The sequence below is a fragment of the Danio rerio genome, chromosome 24 (assembly GCF_049306965.1).
Source record: "Danio rerio strain Tuebingen ecotype United States chromosome 24, GRCz12tu, whole genome shotgun sequence".
Classification (NCBI taxonomy): domain Eukaryota; kingdom Metazoa; phylum Chordata; class Actinopteri; order Cypriniformes; family Danionidae; genus Danio; species Danio rerio.
In genome coordinates, this window is record NC_133199.1 from 644,060 (window position 1) to 660,156 (window position 16,097).

Sequence of the window (16,097 nt, forward strand, 5' to 3'; positions counted from 1 at the left end):
AGTTTTGTCTTTAAAGAGGCTGTTTCATTATAAAGAAGCTTTCTGCACACATTGCATTCACCATCTAGACTTTAATGAGTCTTCATTCTTGCTCTTTGTATCTGTGGATTGTTTCACTAAGTGCATTTTGCACCTTCATACAGAACAATTCATGATTTTGAAGACCAGATTTTTAATTAATTGGTTACCACTGTGCCCTCAAAGCAAGACAGTTACTGGTTTTAGTCCTGTCTGGGTCAGTTGGTGTTTCTGTGTGGAGTTTGCATGTTCTCCCGGCATTGGTGTGGGTTTCCTTTGGGTGCTCCAGTTTCCCCCACAGTCCAAACACATGCGCTATAGGGGAATTGATCAATTAAACTGGCACTAGTGTGTGTGTGTGTGTGTGTGTGTGTGTGTGTGTGTGTGTGTGTGTGGACAGTAGCAGACTCTAAAATTAGGTGCAGATTCCACATGAGGTGGTTATTAATAAGCAAATAATGTAAATATTACAAGTGTAAATATTAGGTTGTAACCCCGTGTCCTAACACAAGACAAGTAAAACCACATTCTGCACACATTACAAAGTCCTGGATGTGGGGTCCTGGCTGGCCTGCCCGCAGTCCCGACCTGTCTCCAATAGAGAATGTGTGCCAATGAAGACCCTGTACTGTTGCCCACCTTAAGACTTGTTTGCAGACAGAATTACAGCTGAAACACTTCATCACTTGTCCCTAATCATCTTTTAAGTGTTGTGAAAAGGAACGGCAACATTACAGAGGTGTAAAGGTAAGGTCAAAAAGATATGAATAATTATATCTAGCTGTAGAAAACTTTGGTTTACTGATTCAATAGTATTCTGATTTCTAATAATAATAATAATAATTCCTTACATTTATATAGCGCTTTTTTGGGCACTCAAAGCGCTTTACACAAAATGGGGGGAATCTCCTCATCCACCACCAGTGTGCAGCATCCGCCTGGATGACGCGACGGCAGCCATTTTGCGCCAGACCGCACACCAGCTGATTGGTGGAGAGGAGACAGCGATGAAGCCAATTGGAATATGGTGATGGTTAGGAGACCATCATAGACAAAGGCCAGTGGGCAGATTTGGCCAGGATGCCAGGGTGAAACCCCTACTCTTTTCGAAGGACATCCTGGGATTTTTAACGACCACAGAGAGTCGGGACCTTGGTTTAACGTCTCATCCGAAAGACGGCGCTCACTGAGCAGTATAGCGTCCCCGTCACTATACTGGGGCATTAGGACCCACACAGACCTCAGGTTGGGCGCCCCCTGCTGGCCTCACTAACACCACTTCTGGCAGCAACCTAGCTTTCCCATGTGGTCTCCCATCCAGGTACTGACCGAGCGCAGCCCTGCTTAGCTTCAGTGGGCGACCATGTGAGAGTTGCAGAGAGCTAGCTCTTAGTTGCTTTACCTTATGTTAATAAATTAATCAGGTTTCACCTAATTTTTGTAAAGTTTACAAAGCTTAATCTTTGTAGTCAGGTTGATAGATGTGAGTTGAGATGACTAGAAATGTTAATTTGATTAAACAAAAGAAATTAAGGCAGCAAGATTTTTTGACAGTGTAGTAATATTTAGGTCTGACGCCCATTATTTTTAAGATTTACTCCTACATCTGCGAGTTATGAGCGGCTTTTATCCTTCAGATGTTCAGTGAATGCAGGCTCAGATCTGGTTCAGAGTGTTTGATGGAGGAGCTCTTGACACCAGAACACTTCATGCTTCATAATCTCATAACATCGTCTGAATAATGAAGGATTTCTGCATCCACGTCTCTGAAGACCCGACTCTGAACTGATAATCAGCTCTCAAAGATATGTTCCAGCAGCAACATTAATGCAACGCTCACTCACTGTTATCCGCTCTTCAATAAGAATGTTATTCCCATGTTCACACTCATCTCTGTCTGTTAGCAGAGCACTTACATCAAGTCTAATACTGAAACATTTTCATACGTGCGCACTGCCGCGTCAGTATTGTGAATAAAATGGATAATGCTCCCATGTATAATCTAATCTATAATATACTGTAATGATGTTTGTTTGTTTGTTTGTTTGTGTATTTGTTTTTTTGTTTATTGTTTGTTAATTTTTATTTCATCCAAAAAAGCATAAGCCCTGACAAAAAGTCTAATAAGAGCGGACAAGATAAACATCAAAGGTGATCTTAATTTGTAAGCAGAGTCTGTGTGTGTGTGCGTGTTTGTGTGTGTGTGTGTGTGTGTGTGTGTGTGTGTTTGTGTGTTTGTGTGTGTGTGTGTGTGTGTGTGTGTGTGTGTGTGTGTGTGTGTGTGTGTGTGTGTGTGTTTGTGTGTGTGTGTGTGTGTGTGTGTGTGTTTGTGTGCATGTGTGTGTCTGTCTTCATGCTGATCTGTGATGGTTTGTTTAGTGTCTTAATGCTGTTGTTAGCAGGTTTCTCCATCCCCGTCCTGCTGTTATTAAAGCTTCACAGCCGTGCAGTTCAGCACAACACACAGAAGTAAACAGCATTTATACACACACACACGCACGCACGCACGCACACACACACACACACACACACACACACACACACACACACACACACACACACACACACATATACACACAAACACACACACACACACACACACACAGTTTGTTTTTGTGAAAAGTGGGGACATTACATAGGTTTCCATTCATTTTATACTGTCCAAGCCGTATATTATATTGCCCTCACCCCACCCCTAAACCCAACCATCACAGGAGACTGTGTGCAGCTTTACTCTCTGACTAAACTCATCCTGTAGGATTTATAAGCATTTTGAGAAATGAGGACGTCACCAATGTCCCCATATTTCACCTCCTTTTTGTAATACCTGTGTTATACCCATGTCATTATACAGTTTTATGTCCTGGTATGTGTCCAGATTTGTGTCCACACACACACACACACACCTGCTGACTGGCTTTTCTGACCAAATCTCCACCACGGAGCAGATCAAGCCTCATTCATCATTTCAGCTTCATTCATTCATCTGCAACTCAAAAAAGGCACAATGGCTTCTCCTAGTGCATGAAACTACAACCCCAAATCAGAGACATTTGGCACAATATATTAAACGCAAATAAGAATAAAAAGTAGTGCTTTTTAAATGTACTTTGACTTGTATTTCATTGCAGACGATACAGAAAACATCATTTAATGTGTTCCTTATGCTTTTTTCCCCACAAAATAAACACACATCCCACTTTTGGGTCTTGCAACACATTTTAAAATAAGTTGTATCAGTAAAGCATTTGCTTGTTTGTAATGTTGCCGTTTCTTTTCACAACACTTAAAAGATGTTAAGAGACTAAAGACACCAAATGATGAAGTGTTTCAGCTGTCATTTTGTCCCATTCTTCCTGCAAACAAGTCTTGAGGTGTGCAACAGTGCAGAGTCTTCATTGTCACATTTTGCTCTATAGAATGCATCACACGTTCTCTGTTGGAGACAGGTCAGGACTGCAGGCAGGCCAATCCAGTAATGTCTCCTCTTCCTCCATAGCAGGACTCTGTATTGTGTGCTGAATGTGGTTTTGAATTGTCTTGTTAAAATATGCATGAGCATCCCTGGAGAAGAAGGCAGCATAATGTGCTCCAAAATCTCTGTGTACTTTTCAGCATTAATAGTGCAGGTTACCTTTGCCAAGAGCATTAACACAAGCTCTGACCATGACAGACCCTGGCTTTTGCTGGTAACAGTCTGAATGATCCTTTTATTCCTCTCGCAAAAAAAACAAAACACCTGAAATACTGATTCATCTGACCACAGTGTATGTTTCCACTTTGTGATGGTCCATCCCAGATACCTATGAGCCCAGAAAAGTCAACAGTGCTTCTGGACACTGTTAACATAGGGCTTTCATTTGGCACAGTTCAAATTTCACTGGCTTTTGTGGATGTGACTCTGTATTGTGGTACTTGACAAAGGTTTGTCGCAGTAGTGCTGAGCCCATGTGCTGATCTGGCTTATAGAGGAATTAGTATTATTGATGCAGCGCCCCCTGAGGGGTCGGAGGTCACGGTTGTTCAGCTTAGGCTTGCGCTCTTGTCTTTTACGCACTGAAACTCGTCCAGATTCCTTCAATCTTTAATGATGTTCTTCACTGTTAAAGGTGAAATATTCAAATGTCTTCCTCTCTTTCTTTGAGGATCATTGTTTTTGAACATTTCAAACATTTTCTCAGGTATTTGTTCGCAAACTGGCAATCTTTGCCACATCTTTGCTCCTAAAGGAGTAGATCACATCAGTCACATCATTATGTTGAAAGTTCAACTCTACAGTTTCACAAATGCCTTTTATTGACAGTTTGACAGCATAGTTTAGTGCAGGGGTGCTCCACCCTGTTCGTGGAGATCTACCTTCCTACAGAGTTTAGCTTCAACCCCGATCAAACACACCTGAACCAATTAATTAGGACCTGAACAGCACTTGATGATTACAAACATGTGTGTTTGATAAGGGTTGCAACTGAAATCTGCAGGAGGGTAGATCTCCAGGAACAGGGTTGAGCACTCCTGGTTTAGTAGTTTGAAATAATATATAAATAATATGTCTGTAAAATAACAGTAAATGTACTGGCAGATTATTACAGGGTTTAACTAGGACACTGTAGCATAACATACAACACCAACACATTTTTACAACGTCTAAGTTGTTGGAAGAAAGATCAAGGTCCCATTGTGGAATTCATCAGAAATAAATGGATGAAAAATAAAAACTCGATTTACAAAATATGTGACTCTGCTAATTTAGGGATATTTTTTATGGTGTAGCTATTGAGTTGTAACCAAACCAGGCTCATTATGGATATATACCCCTGTATACATTATTTAAGAGCGCCATATATATATATATATATATATATATATATATATATATATATATATATATATATATATATATATTCCTGTTTTTTTTTTTTTTTTTTTTTTTTTAAACGAATCCACCTGAGGGCACGGTGTACGCTTTTACTGATCTCAAATTTCTCTTGCGAGTGGCATTTGTGCCACGTAAAACCACAAGAGGCCGCTGTCAACTGACTGACTGACCAATTGATCGAGAGGGTGATGTCGCTCCTCCTCCTGTAAGCTGTTTTAATGCGTACACCAACCCCACCCCTAACCCTACCCCCAGTGACATCACTCGTAGAAGAAGTGCAAAAAAGGTGGAGCTCAAGCTTAAGCTCCCCCTCACTGGAGCTCACCTCTCCTCAAATGGCTCTGCAGCGAGCACCACTTGAATTGATCCCAACATCCTAAACCCAACCGAAAGTGTTTTTAAAAGCAATCCAGAAAAAGAAAAGCCCTTGCTTTCATTCATTCATCTGCAACTCAAAAAAGGCACAATGGCCTCTCCCAGTGCATGAAACTGCAACACATTTTAAAATAAGTTGTATCAGTAAAGCATTTACTTGTTTGTAATGTTGCCGTTTCTTTTCACAACACTTCAGAACACAATCCAGAAAAAGAAAAGCCCTTGCATGATTTGTACCACGTTTTCACATCTTGCCATGTTCTCAGCCTGTTATTTACTTGTTTATTTTATTTTTTGCCTTTTGTTTTTGTCTCACCAGCTTTCTGGAACTGTTCTTCCTGGGCTCGAACCCTGTCGTCGCAGTCAACTCCTTTCTGTGTCTCAAGTCTGTCGACGTATCTGGCAAGCAACTGGGCAGACTGGTCACAGCGGTGAAGCCGTCCTTGTGAAGGTAAGTGGTCAGCTGGTAGGATGAAAAGAAACAGAAGCCATCTGCGGCATCAAACCACCCCATAGCGCTCATTTGAAAGACCGAAACAAGACATAAGTAGCTCTGGCTGCTAAAAGAGCCCCTATTGTGTGTTTTTGAAAATGACCTTCCATCTAGTGTGTAACACAGCTCAAGTGAGGTGAAATATCCAGCTAAGGCTTAAATCTAAAAGTGGACCATTTTTAAAACTATTGATTTATCTAAAAAAACAAAAACAAAAGTCGACTCATAATGGTAAGAATGAATCATCTTCAAAATGTCCCCACAAATAATTTAATTATTACTTAAAAACATGGCGCTGTCAGTATAAACCTAGACATGCCAAAAGGGTTAAATCATGTTCTCTCCTCGAGTCGCACCGCCCCAAAACACATATGAACATTGTGATTGGCTGTGCCTTTCCCTGCTGTCATGTGAGTGGCTGCTTTCAGATCATAATTTCAGATACAAATAGCGCCAAAACAACTGTGCGGGGGGAATTTCCCGATGTGTGAGGTGTGTGACACGCACAAGGGAGGATGGAGGTAGCAAGAAGAGGTGGATATAAAGAGCTTTTTCCAACGAAAAAGTCACATTAACTCAAGTTCGCTACTGAATGAGTCCATCATGATAATGCCGTTATGCTAGTGTTTTCACCGCTTTTACGTTCAGTCTAACGTTAAAACAGACTAACGTTAGTCTGTAAACAATATTCCCTGAACACTAACTGCAGAATAAACACCTACATGTAAACGTATATGACCCTGCCAGTTCTCCTAATCTCTTAGAGTAACATCTCCAATTTTGGTTAAAACAATTTGTCAGAAAAACTACAGCCTGTGCTCCATCTTTTAATAATACTATGAGACATGTTTAATTTGTACGAAAAATTAACGAAAGTCTTTATTAAACTCTCTCTTTATCAGTTAATAAACATTATTTTAACATGACACTTTCAGGCCTGTAGCTTATCGAAAGGAGTTATTTGTTTTCTGAAAAACTGAACCTTTTTGCAGTTATTCACCTGATTTTCTGTTTAATTGAGGTATAAATATGACATTTTATTGACATATTAAGAACTAATTTTTGCTGGGTAATCTTGTTGGATAGTTATTATAACTACACTTTTTGATGTACCAAAACTATTTCCTACCATTTTGTCCAATTGCTTTATTTACACATTTAAACTGTAAGTTTTATTACAGTTTTATAAATAATAAAAATACTTTGAACTATAAATTAGGACTTTAAATTCTTAGAATAAAGTAATGAAGTACAGTACAGATGCCAAAACCTCTAAATGTGATGTAAAATGAGCATTTTTCTCAGCCTTGTATATTTATGTTGAGTTATTTCACGTTAAAGGCAATGAAAAGAACGTATTTGTCACTATAAAAGTAAAGGTATAAAGGTCAAAGTAAGAAGAAAATATGAAATGGCATTTAGAGGTTTTTGCATCTAAACTCTTCAAATATGTAAATATACTTATTTTTAAAATGCATTTTTTTATCATACTTTTCTTTGGGAAATCTGTTAAAACTTAATTTAAATTAAAAACTGAAGCCTATAGGCAAATAACAAACTGGCCGGCGCATTCAACCTTCCTCAGTGAAAATTTGTCCATTTGATTAATAAGATAAATTTAAACATAATAATAATAATAACCCAACTTTTGGTCTTTCAAACCACCTGAACCCCCTTGGCTACACGCATGACTATTTAATTTAACTTAATAAATTGTAAGAAGAGAGGATTACTTAATAATAAATTTTAATAGCAGTTAAATAATAAAATATATATATATATATATATATATATATATATATATATATATATATATATATATAAACAATATTCATTCTTGGCGGGGGTGACTCGTCCCCAGTCCCCACCAATGTCAAACGCAAACCTACACCCTTGAATTAAGGCCAGTTTATTAGGCACAAAGGCAGCCTGCTGCACGTTGAGGAGGAGCGCTGGTGAGCGCTACAACCCCCTGGCTGGGGATGTGATTGTTGTAGTTGAGTACAGGTAAGCCCTGAGAACATATAACCGTTCACACAAGAGGTGCCACAGCAACGACTGCAAATAGAAATGATTTAAGTTACAGCTGAGAAGGGAAAAAAGCTCCAACATGAAAGATATTTAATGAAATCAGACCTGCCCATGACACATCTCATACGTGTAAGTGAAAGTCTGTCTCCTTGTTTTCTCTAGCTTGCACATGATGTATTTAATTGTGTTTTGTTACTTGTAACCGCTTGTACTGTGTCAGGTTAACTCTTTATATTCTCATATCGCGTCTAATGCCGCGTTGAATCGTGACGCGTGCTGCTTTGTTTACGGATTTAAATGTGTTTGTGAGCTGGCGTTCCACTGCCGTTTGTCGCTGCTTTGGCCACCGTCAGCTGCTCCTACACACATGCAGCGGTCAAGCTTCAGAATATTCCAGCTTTTGCTGCTGTGTGGATTAATACTGAATGTGTGTCAGAATTAAGAATAGAGCAATATGCTGGTGTTTAACTGCACTGCTTCTGGTGGTAAGGTGTCTGAATAACACTGCTGAGTAAGTTTACTATAAAGCGTGTTACAGGCTGAGATCGGATCTTATACCAATGTTGGCAAACCGGGGGCTTGACAAACCGTGCCTGGCGTTTTACTGTCTCGCGCTGAACGCTGTCGACCAATCACAACAGGCTGTCATTGGTCCAATCAGCGCAGACTATCTTCGCACTGAGGAGGGGTTTGGGAACAAATGAATCGCTGAACGATTTATATGGGAGTCGCTGGGATAATTAGGTCAAAATAAATGCAGATTATAAGACCGTGAAAGTGTTTTTTCATCCTGCATGCAGATCAGAATGTTGTTGGAGACCAATAGAACCGAAATATGACCCTTTTTAATGTCTAACGGGGGCTCCTTAATTTGTGCTCTCCAGAAGTGTATACGGGGGTGCGTTTTCACAGTGAGCCAGTGTTGTTTGTAACAGATTATGGAAATAGCGCCACTTGTGGCCATAAAATACACTTTGTATCATCGCACAGAAAATGACCACTGTACTGTTTATATAAAACACACGCACACACACACACACACACACACAGCGAATCCCAAACTAAACCGAAATCTGTGTTATTCCTCAGCAAGAGATGAAGCTCAAGCGCAATCCCTTCATATTTATTTTATTATTTTCCCCCCTATTCTGTTTGTTTGTCCTCTTCCCTCCGTATGAATAATTTATCCTCCTCAAGAGGCGAACAAAAAGCCATCAGTCCCGCGGTGTCAGAAAAACCACCGTCAATTTTCTGCAGCACTGAATCTCAATTAAAAGCAAAATAAAAGCAGAAAGATTGCGCTGGAGTGGACACGTCTCTCAAAATGAAATGAAATAAATAAAACATGCCTTCATTATGGACCCCGTAACGCCGCTCTCTGCAAAAAGTGTGGGTCTCATCTTTTTTTGTGACCTATTTTCCAGCAAATATCAAGCAAATAATAGATTGTGTGTTTGCTCCGGGGTAAAGTGGGCCACTGCAGCAGGCCTGGCTGTATTAATCCTGCTGGTAATAATAAGTAATGAAGTGTCACAGTCTATTATAACCTTCACAATCTCCCGCTGCGAGGCCTGCTACGACTGCTGAATTGTTTGCTGTTGCGATGGCACATCATTATGCTTAATCTGAGCATATCGCACTGGTAAACAAGCAGATTCCGCACAATCACTGCTGAATGATGATGATACTCTGTGGACTTTTTATATTTGTGGTTTTATCTGAATCAACACTACTTGTTTGGTATTCGGTTCACATTAAAAAACATTTTTATTTCTATGGTAAAAATATATATATAAATAAAATACCATAAATAAAATACCATAAATAAATAAATCTAAAGTAAATCTAAAAAACTAGTAAATGAACAGTAAATAAATAAATAAATTAATAAATAAATTAATTAATTGTAAATTATAAAGTAAATAAATAAATAAATCCAAAGTAAAAAAATAGAAGTAAATAAAAAGTAAATAGTAAATAAATAAAAAGTAAATATTTCCAAAAAAAACTAATTAATTAATTAATAAAAAGGTAAGTAGTAAATAATTAAACAATTAATTAATTAAATAATTAATTAAATAACAAAAATGAATAGAAATTAAACAGTAAATAAATAAAAAGTAGATAGTTAATAAATTTAAATAAATAATAAATAAATCTATTAATTAATAAAATTAAATAAAAAGTAAATCGTAAATAAATGAAAAGTAAATCGTAAACAAATTATATTTATATATAAATGCATGCATTCAGATGAATCATTTATAATATTAATAAGTGATTCTTACTGTAATTTTATAGTAAAATAGTATGAGATTTCCTAAGTATTTTAGTTAGATTATTATGTAATCGATAGGTTTTATGGACAACCTGATTATTGAAAAAATAAAAACAAATAAACAATTAATATTAACAATATATTAACAATAAATAAATAAATAAATAAAAGTAAATAAATAGACAAATAATTAAAGTGTAAATAAAAAAATAAAAAATAAAAGGCAAATAAATAAATATAAAGTAAATAAATAATAAATAAATAAAAAGTAAACATTTTTTAAATAAATAAATAAGTAAATGAAAAAAATAAAAAGTAAATAAATAATCAAAAAAGTAAATAAATAGATAAAAATAAATTACTTAATTAATAATTAAATATTTGTTGATTATCGTGAATTATTCTTTTTCTCTTCTTTAAACATAAAGATAAACTAATAATAGTGTAAAGCTATTTAAAAATAAAAGCTTGAACCCACAGCAGTGTATTACTAATTACTAGTATTACTAAGGATAATTAGAAGATTTACTAATTATTACTTGTTATTATAATTAACATTTCGTATAGGAGGCCTAATAATTTTGACTTCATCTTTGTGTAATCATATTTGTACAATAATTTAGATGCATTTATTCTCTAAATAAAGAACATTATCTTAAAATATTATACAATAATAAGCCAGATTATTTTCTACGCCCTTTTGTTTATTTTCTATGCCTGTTTTGTTGTTTTTGTTTGTTGAGTCTGATCTCACCTCTAATAATTCTGTCCTGCAGTTGAACTTAATGCACTGTACCACACAAAATAAATAAATAAAGAAATCATCTCTTGACTGTTGCATAACGGGCTCCAGTACTATCGAGTTTTGACAATCGAATTGCTATCGATCAGACTCCAGCCTCTCGGCGGGCCAAATTACTGTCACACATCCAAATGTCAAAATCCCTCCTCATTATGTGCAATCCAAAGCTGAAGGCAAGAGAAAGACCGAAATTACACCATTTAATCCTCACAAGTGATTGATTAAATCTCTCTCATGCTATTTTCCACCTTGTCTTTTATAGCTATAGCATGCATCAGTTATAGATAATGCAGATACTAAAATTTGCATGCAAAGATCAGACTTTTAATAACGTCTGCATGTGAAATGACATTGATCACGAGCGTTTGAGCTATAAGGGTAAACAGCCCACTTCATTAGCAAATCTACATCTCTCCCGTTCCCTCTCCAATCATTACGCTAATGATTTTCTCTTTCACTTTGTTTCTTTTCCTCTGTGCGCTCCTCACAGTAATTTCTCTGATATGTGTTGGATTCATTTCTCTGCTGTAATGTTCTGGATGACTCGAACGCTTCGTTTATAGGCGCTTCTCTTTCCTCCACCGTTTTCAAGCACTTTCTATGCACTTGTGTGTCCCAATGCTTGCTTTTAAAGCATCAGAGCAACAAAAACTCAATAGCTTTTGTGTCAGATTGTGTGTGTGTGTGCGTGTTAGATTAGTTATTATTCCAATGATGAAGGAGGAGGTGTAGAAGATGAACACAAAGACTCTTGATGAACTCTGGGATCCTGCTGAAGGCTTTCTTCTTCATTCCAGATGACTTTATTAATCAGTGATGTGAGTCATGTCAGAGATGTATGGATGCAGTCCTCCAAGCTCATGATGGAGTCAGACACAATATTCATTCTGTCTCCACTGCAGCAGGACTTTATATTCTATACTGGACATTATTTCTGTTCAGTGATGAGACTTTAGTCTGAGCAGAGTCAGAGCGCACTGTCCTCATCAAATCAGTCAACATCAAGACATGATCAGATTTATTGAGCTCAAATCAGCAAAATCTAGAGGCCTTCACCTTTCATAGAGACACTTCTGACACCAAATGCAGCAGAAGGCTTGAAGCAGTAATCCTTGTTTTGCTTAAACTACAATCCATATCTAACAAGTGTGCAGGTCTTCTGTCCCGTTCACGTTGTAATTTACATTCAGAGCGATGAGATCAATGCAAACATTTCCTTCACACACAGATCCTGCTAGTCACGCTTCATCTGCTCGCAGAACTCAAGCGCTCTCTGAATCCTACAACAACACACACACACACACACACACACACACACACACACACACACACACACACTTTCTGCCATGTTACATCTGACAAAGACAACACTGTGTTTTCAGCATTGTCTGACAGAGAAGTTTGTAGACGTTTATAAGCCATTATCAGTGCGGCTAATGAACGCCGCTAGACAGAAAGACAGCCAGGAAATATTAGCCTGCTGCTCTTGGCTCTCTGAAGGACTGAAAATACAGTCTAAAGGGCCAAATTTATCGATCCTCTTTCCCTCCCTCTGCTTTAAAACGAATCGTCGGAGGCTTCGGCAATTAACTAAAAGCTGCAAAAGAGCTACGCCATTCATTTGTGTCTGTTTTATCCCCATTACATCATGTGGAGATTCCAGAAAGTTCCCTCTACGCCATTATTCATCACAGAGAACACATGCTTACCAAATGATTCATGCTAATAATATTATAGACAAACCGCTCCACGCTGAGAGAAAAGATGAGTGTGTTTTCTGAAGCCAAACAGCGTTCAAAAAGAGCTTCTGCCAAATTTAGAGCAAATGGAAATGTGTTTGTGATCACATAAATCATTGAAACAGATTAAATTTACAGCCGTTTATGGATTACTTATTTATCATTCATGCTAAAGCAGAAAACATGAGATCAAAATGACGGAATATTTCAGTTTAGCTTTCTTCAGAATGCTGCTTATTCCCTCATATTGTCTATTTCTGGTCATTTAGGGTGATCATATTTAGAATTATCTGCATTATTTCTGGATAACTGCACAGTGCAATAGTTTATTTTCTAATTTATGTTACCTAATTAAAAAATAGTTGCTAATTTGCTCTAAAAAATGCTGAAAGTTTTCAACTGGGCTTAAGATTACACTCCACTTTAAGCTTAATAATGAATTGAGGTTAATGAGATTTATTTATTTATTTATTTATTCATTAATTTACTTATTTATTTATTTATATTGTAAGACATTTGGACCTTTTTTGCATCATTTTATAAGGCTTAATTAGGTTGTGGCTACTGCAGTACTTGTGTACTTCAGTTGCCACACCCCAAACTTGGCTTCTACAGTAGCCACACCCTAAACCACGCCTACTTCAGTAGCCACTCCCCAAACCCTGCTTCTAAAGTAGGCTGCCGAAGCTGAGTTTGGGGTGTGGTTACTGCAGTAGGTGTGGTTCAGGGTGTGGCTGCTGAAGAAGTCGAGTTTAGGGCGTGGCCACTGCAGTAGGTGTGGCTTATGCAGTAGGTGTTGTTTAGGGTGTGGCTACTCTAGACATAGAGTTTGGGATGTGACTACTGCAGTGGGTGTTTTTTTAAGGTGTGGCTACTATAGAAGCTGATTCTAGGGCGTGGCCACTGCAGTAGGTGTGGCTTATGCAGTAGGTGTTTTTTTAGGCTGTGGCTACTGTAGAAGCTGATTCTAGGGTGTGGCCAATGCAGTAGGTGTGGCTTATGCAGTAGGTGTTGCTTAGGGTGTGGCTACTGTAAAAGCTGAGTTGGTGGTGTGGCTACTGCAGTAGACGTGATTTGCGGTGTTTGCTTTGGTGCATGGCTACTGAGGAGTCCTAAGAAATAATAATTAAGGAATAACGACAAGATTCAAGTTTTGTGGATTATACATTGCAAAAAAAAAATAATAATAAAAAATACAGCTCTAAATGTCAAGTGTGCTATAGCTCCAAAATTATCTTTCACAATTCTCGCTCTTTGGTTCCACCTGTAATTGTAAACAGTTAAACGTTTGTAGGCTTCTGACTTAGTCATGCAATTTGTTTTAACTAATTTTCATTGTGATGTACCTAATACAATAATTATTATCGTAATTTTTTATTTAAATGTTTAGCACTCAGTGGTTAGCGCTGTGACCTCATAGGTCACTGGTTCAAGTCTTGGCTGGATCAGTTGGCGTTTCTGTGTGGAGGTTGCATGTTCTCCCTGTGTTGGCATGGGTTTCCTCCGGGTGCTCCGGTTTTCCCCACATGCTGAAATAGTTGGCGGTTCATTCCACTGTGATGACCTCTGAAATACAGACGAAGGAAAATGAATGAATGAGTTTTTTTTTTTTTAATTTAGGTTAAATGTAAAACCACACTGTAAAACCCAATAAATGAAGGTAACCAAAACCATTTGAGGAAACCGATTGCAACAACCATTTAAAATTAATCCTAAGAAATACTGTGAACTTAATCCATATCAGTTTACAAGGCAAGTTGAGCACAGTAAAACCCAATAAATGAAGAGAACTCAAACCAACTGAGTACTGTAAAACTCTGTAAGTTTGAAGAACCATTTGAAGAAACCGATTGCTACAAACCATTTAAGTTAAAAAACTAATCTATATCTGTATAGTACTGTAAACTTACTCCATTTAAGTTGAAGTATGAGGTAATTAATTTACTCATCACCCGAAACACTGAGTTCAAAACTCTTTTCAAATGAGTAGCATTAACCTTCAGTACATTTTGAGTTAACTACACTCATTTCAATTGATCAAGTTGACTTGAGTTTTACAATGTAGATAACATAAATGAAAAAAACACTTTAAATTGCTTGCAGGAAAACAAAGATTACACTATTTACAAATCCTGACTTTATCTACAGATTTGAGTGTATTTTGTGCAATTACACATTTAGACATTCTCACAATTATGACAATGTACACTCTTAAAATTCAAAGATAAATGATAAAAAATAAAAATGAATAAAAGATATAAACACACAGCATCAAAATTTTATTGTGAAATAAAAAAAATCTCAGTTTCCTTTCCACACTTTTCAATCTTGCAATTAAAAAAAATATTAGAAAAATTAGATTTACTAAATTTCTTTGAGGTAAGTGAATGCAAACCAATTAAATGGGCTGAATTCATTCATTCATTTCATTCATTTTCTTGTCGGCTTAGTCCCTTTATTAATCCGAGGTCGCCACAGCGGAATGAACCGCCAACTTATCCAGCAAGTTTTTACGCAGCGGATGCCCTTCCAGCCGCAACCCATCTCTGGGAAACATCCACACACACATCCACACACACACTCATACACTACGGACAATTTAGCCTACCCAATTCACCTTTACCGCATGTGTTTGGACTATGGGGGAAACCGGAGCACGCGAACGCAGGGAGAACATGCAAACTCCACACAGAAACGCCAACTGAGCCGAGGCTCGAACCAGCGACCTTCTTGCTGTGAGGCGACAGCGCTACCTATTGCGCCATTGCTTCAAACAAACTAATTAAATGTAGTAATGCTCAACTTCATTTGTTTGTTTAAATCCAGACCATATCAATTGTTTGCAGCCACACACCTTAAACAAATGCAGTAAATCCAGCGTATTCATTTTTGTTTCAGTGTGTTGCAGACATCAGGCTTTTCCATAGTCGTCCCCTAATGAGCGCTCTACACTCTCAAACCTCAGACAAGGTGCCAAAGCCTCCTAATCCCCCCCTCATCTCTCCTGACCGCGAGATCAATATGTATGAGAGCAGTCTGATGCAAATGACTGACCTGGTCAGATCCCAAAACCCGCTACGCATTTTCAATCAACCAAACTCTTTTTCTTTGCCATCAAGCAGAAACATCACATCTCATTTACTCTCTTCATCTAACATCCTGTCGGCCATGCAGACCACGTCACCTTATAAGAAGACACTTGTTTCTGTGACACAAAACACCTAAACGGGGCTCGGCGTGTGTTGTGCACTGTAACGATCCCTCATTAGTGTGCTGCCTTTACGCAAGTGAGAGCTTCCCTGCGCTCAGATGTCAGACGGATGATGATTCTCTAATAATTTACTGTCTGACAATCGTAACGCGGCGCCTCGTTCCTCCTGAAGCAGAACAATTCCCTCTGACACGCATTAGAGCGAGCGTTTCTCCATGTTGATCTCGGAGAGCGCCTCCACTAGACACTGATTGTGGATAATAAGTCCTCGATT

General features: G+C 37.8%; 1 protein-coding gene and 1 long non-coding RNA gene across 3 annotated transcripts in view; one reads left to right on the forward strand and one right to left on the reverse strand.

Annotated features, from left to right (window-relative positions):
- Positions 1 to 16,097, forward strand: part of LOC141380799 (uncharacterized) — a 146,788-nt gene that overhangs the window by 46,068 nt on the left and 84,623 nt on the right. The window contains exons 4-5 of one of the 2 annotated variants that reach the window (XR_012399638.1): positions 5,589 to 6,142; positions 7,624 to 9,114. Coding sequence is in view for 1 of the 2 variants with exons in the window: in XM_073941352.1 (XP_073797453.1) it covers positions 5,589 to 5,720 (132 nt within the window). In the remaining variant the exon portion in view is untranslated. Of the gene's footprint in view, positions 1 to 5,588; positions 6,143 to 7,623; positions 9,115 to 16,097 lie in introns of those variants that run through there. The other variant, XM_073941352.1, reaches the window with a different exon arrangement.
- LOC141380801 (uncharacterized) overlaps positions 1 to 16,097 on the reverse strand; it is a 198,830-nt gene that overhangs the window by 12,223 nt on the left and 170,510 nt on the right. The gene's annotated exons all lie outside the window — the stretch shown is intronic.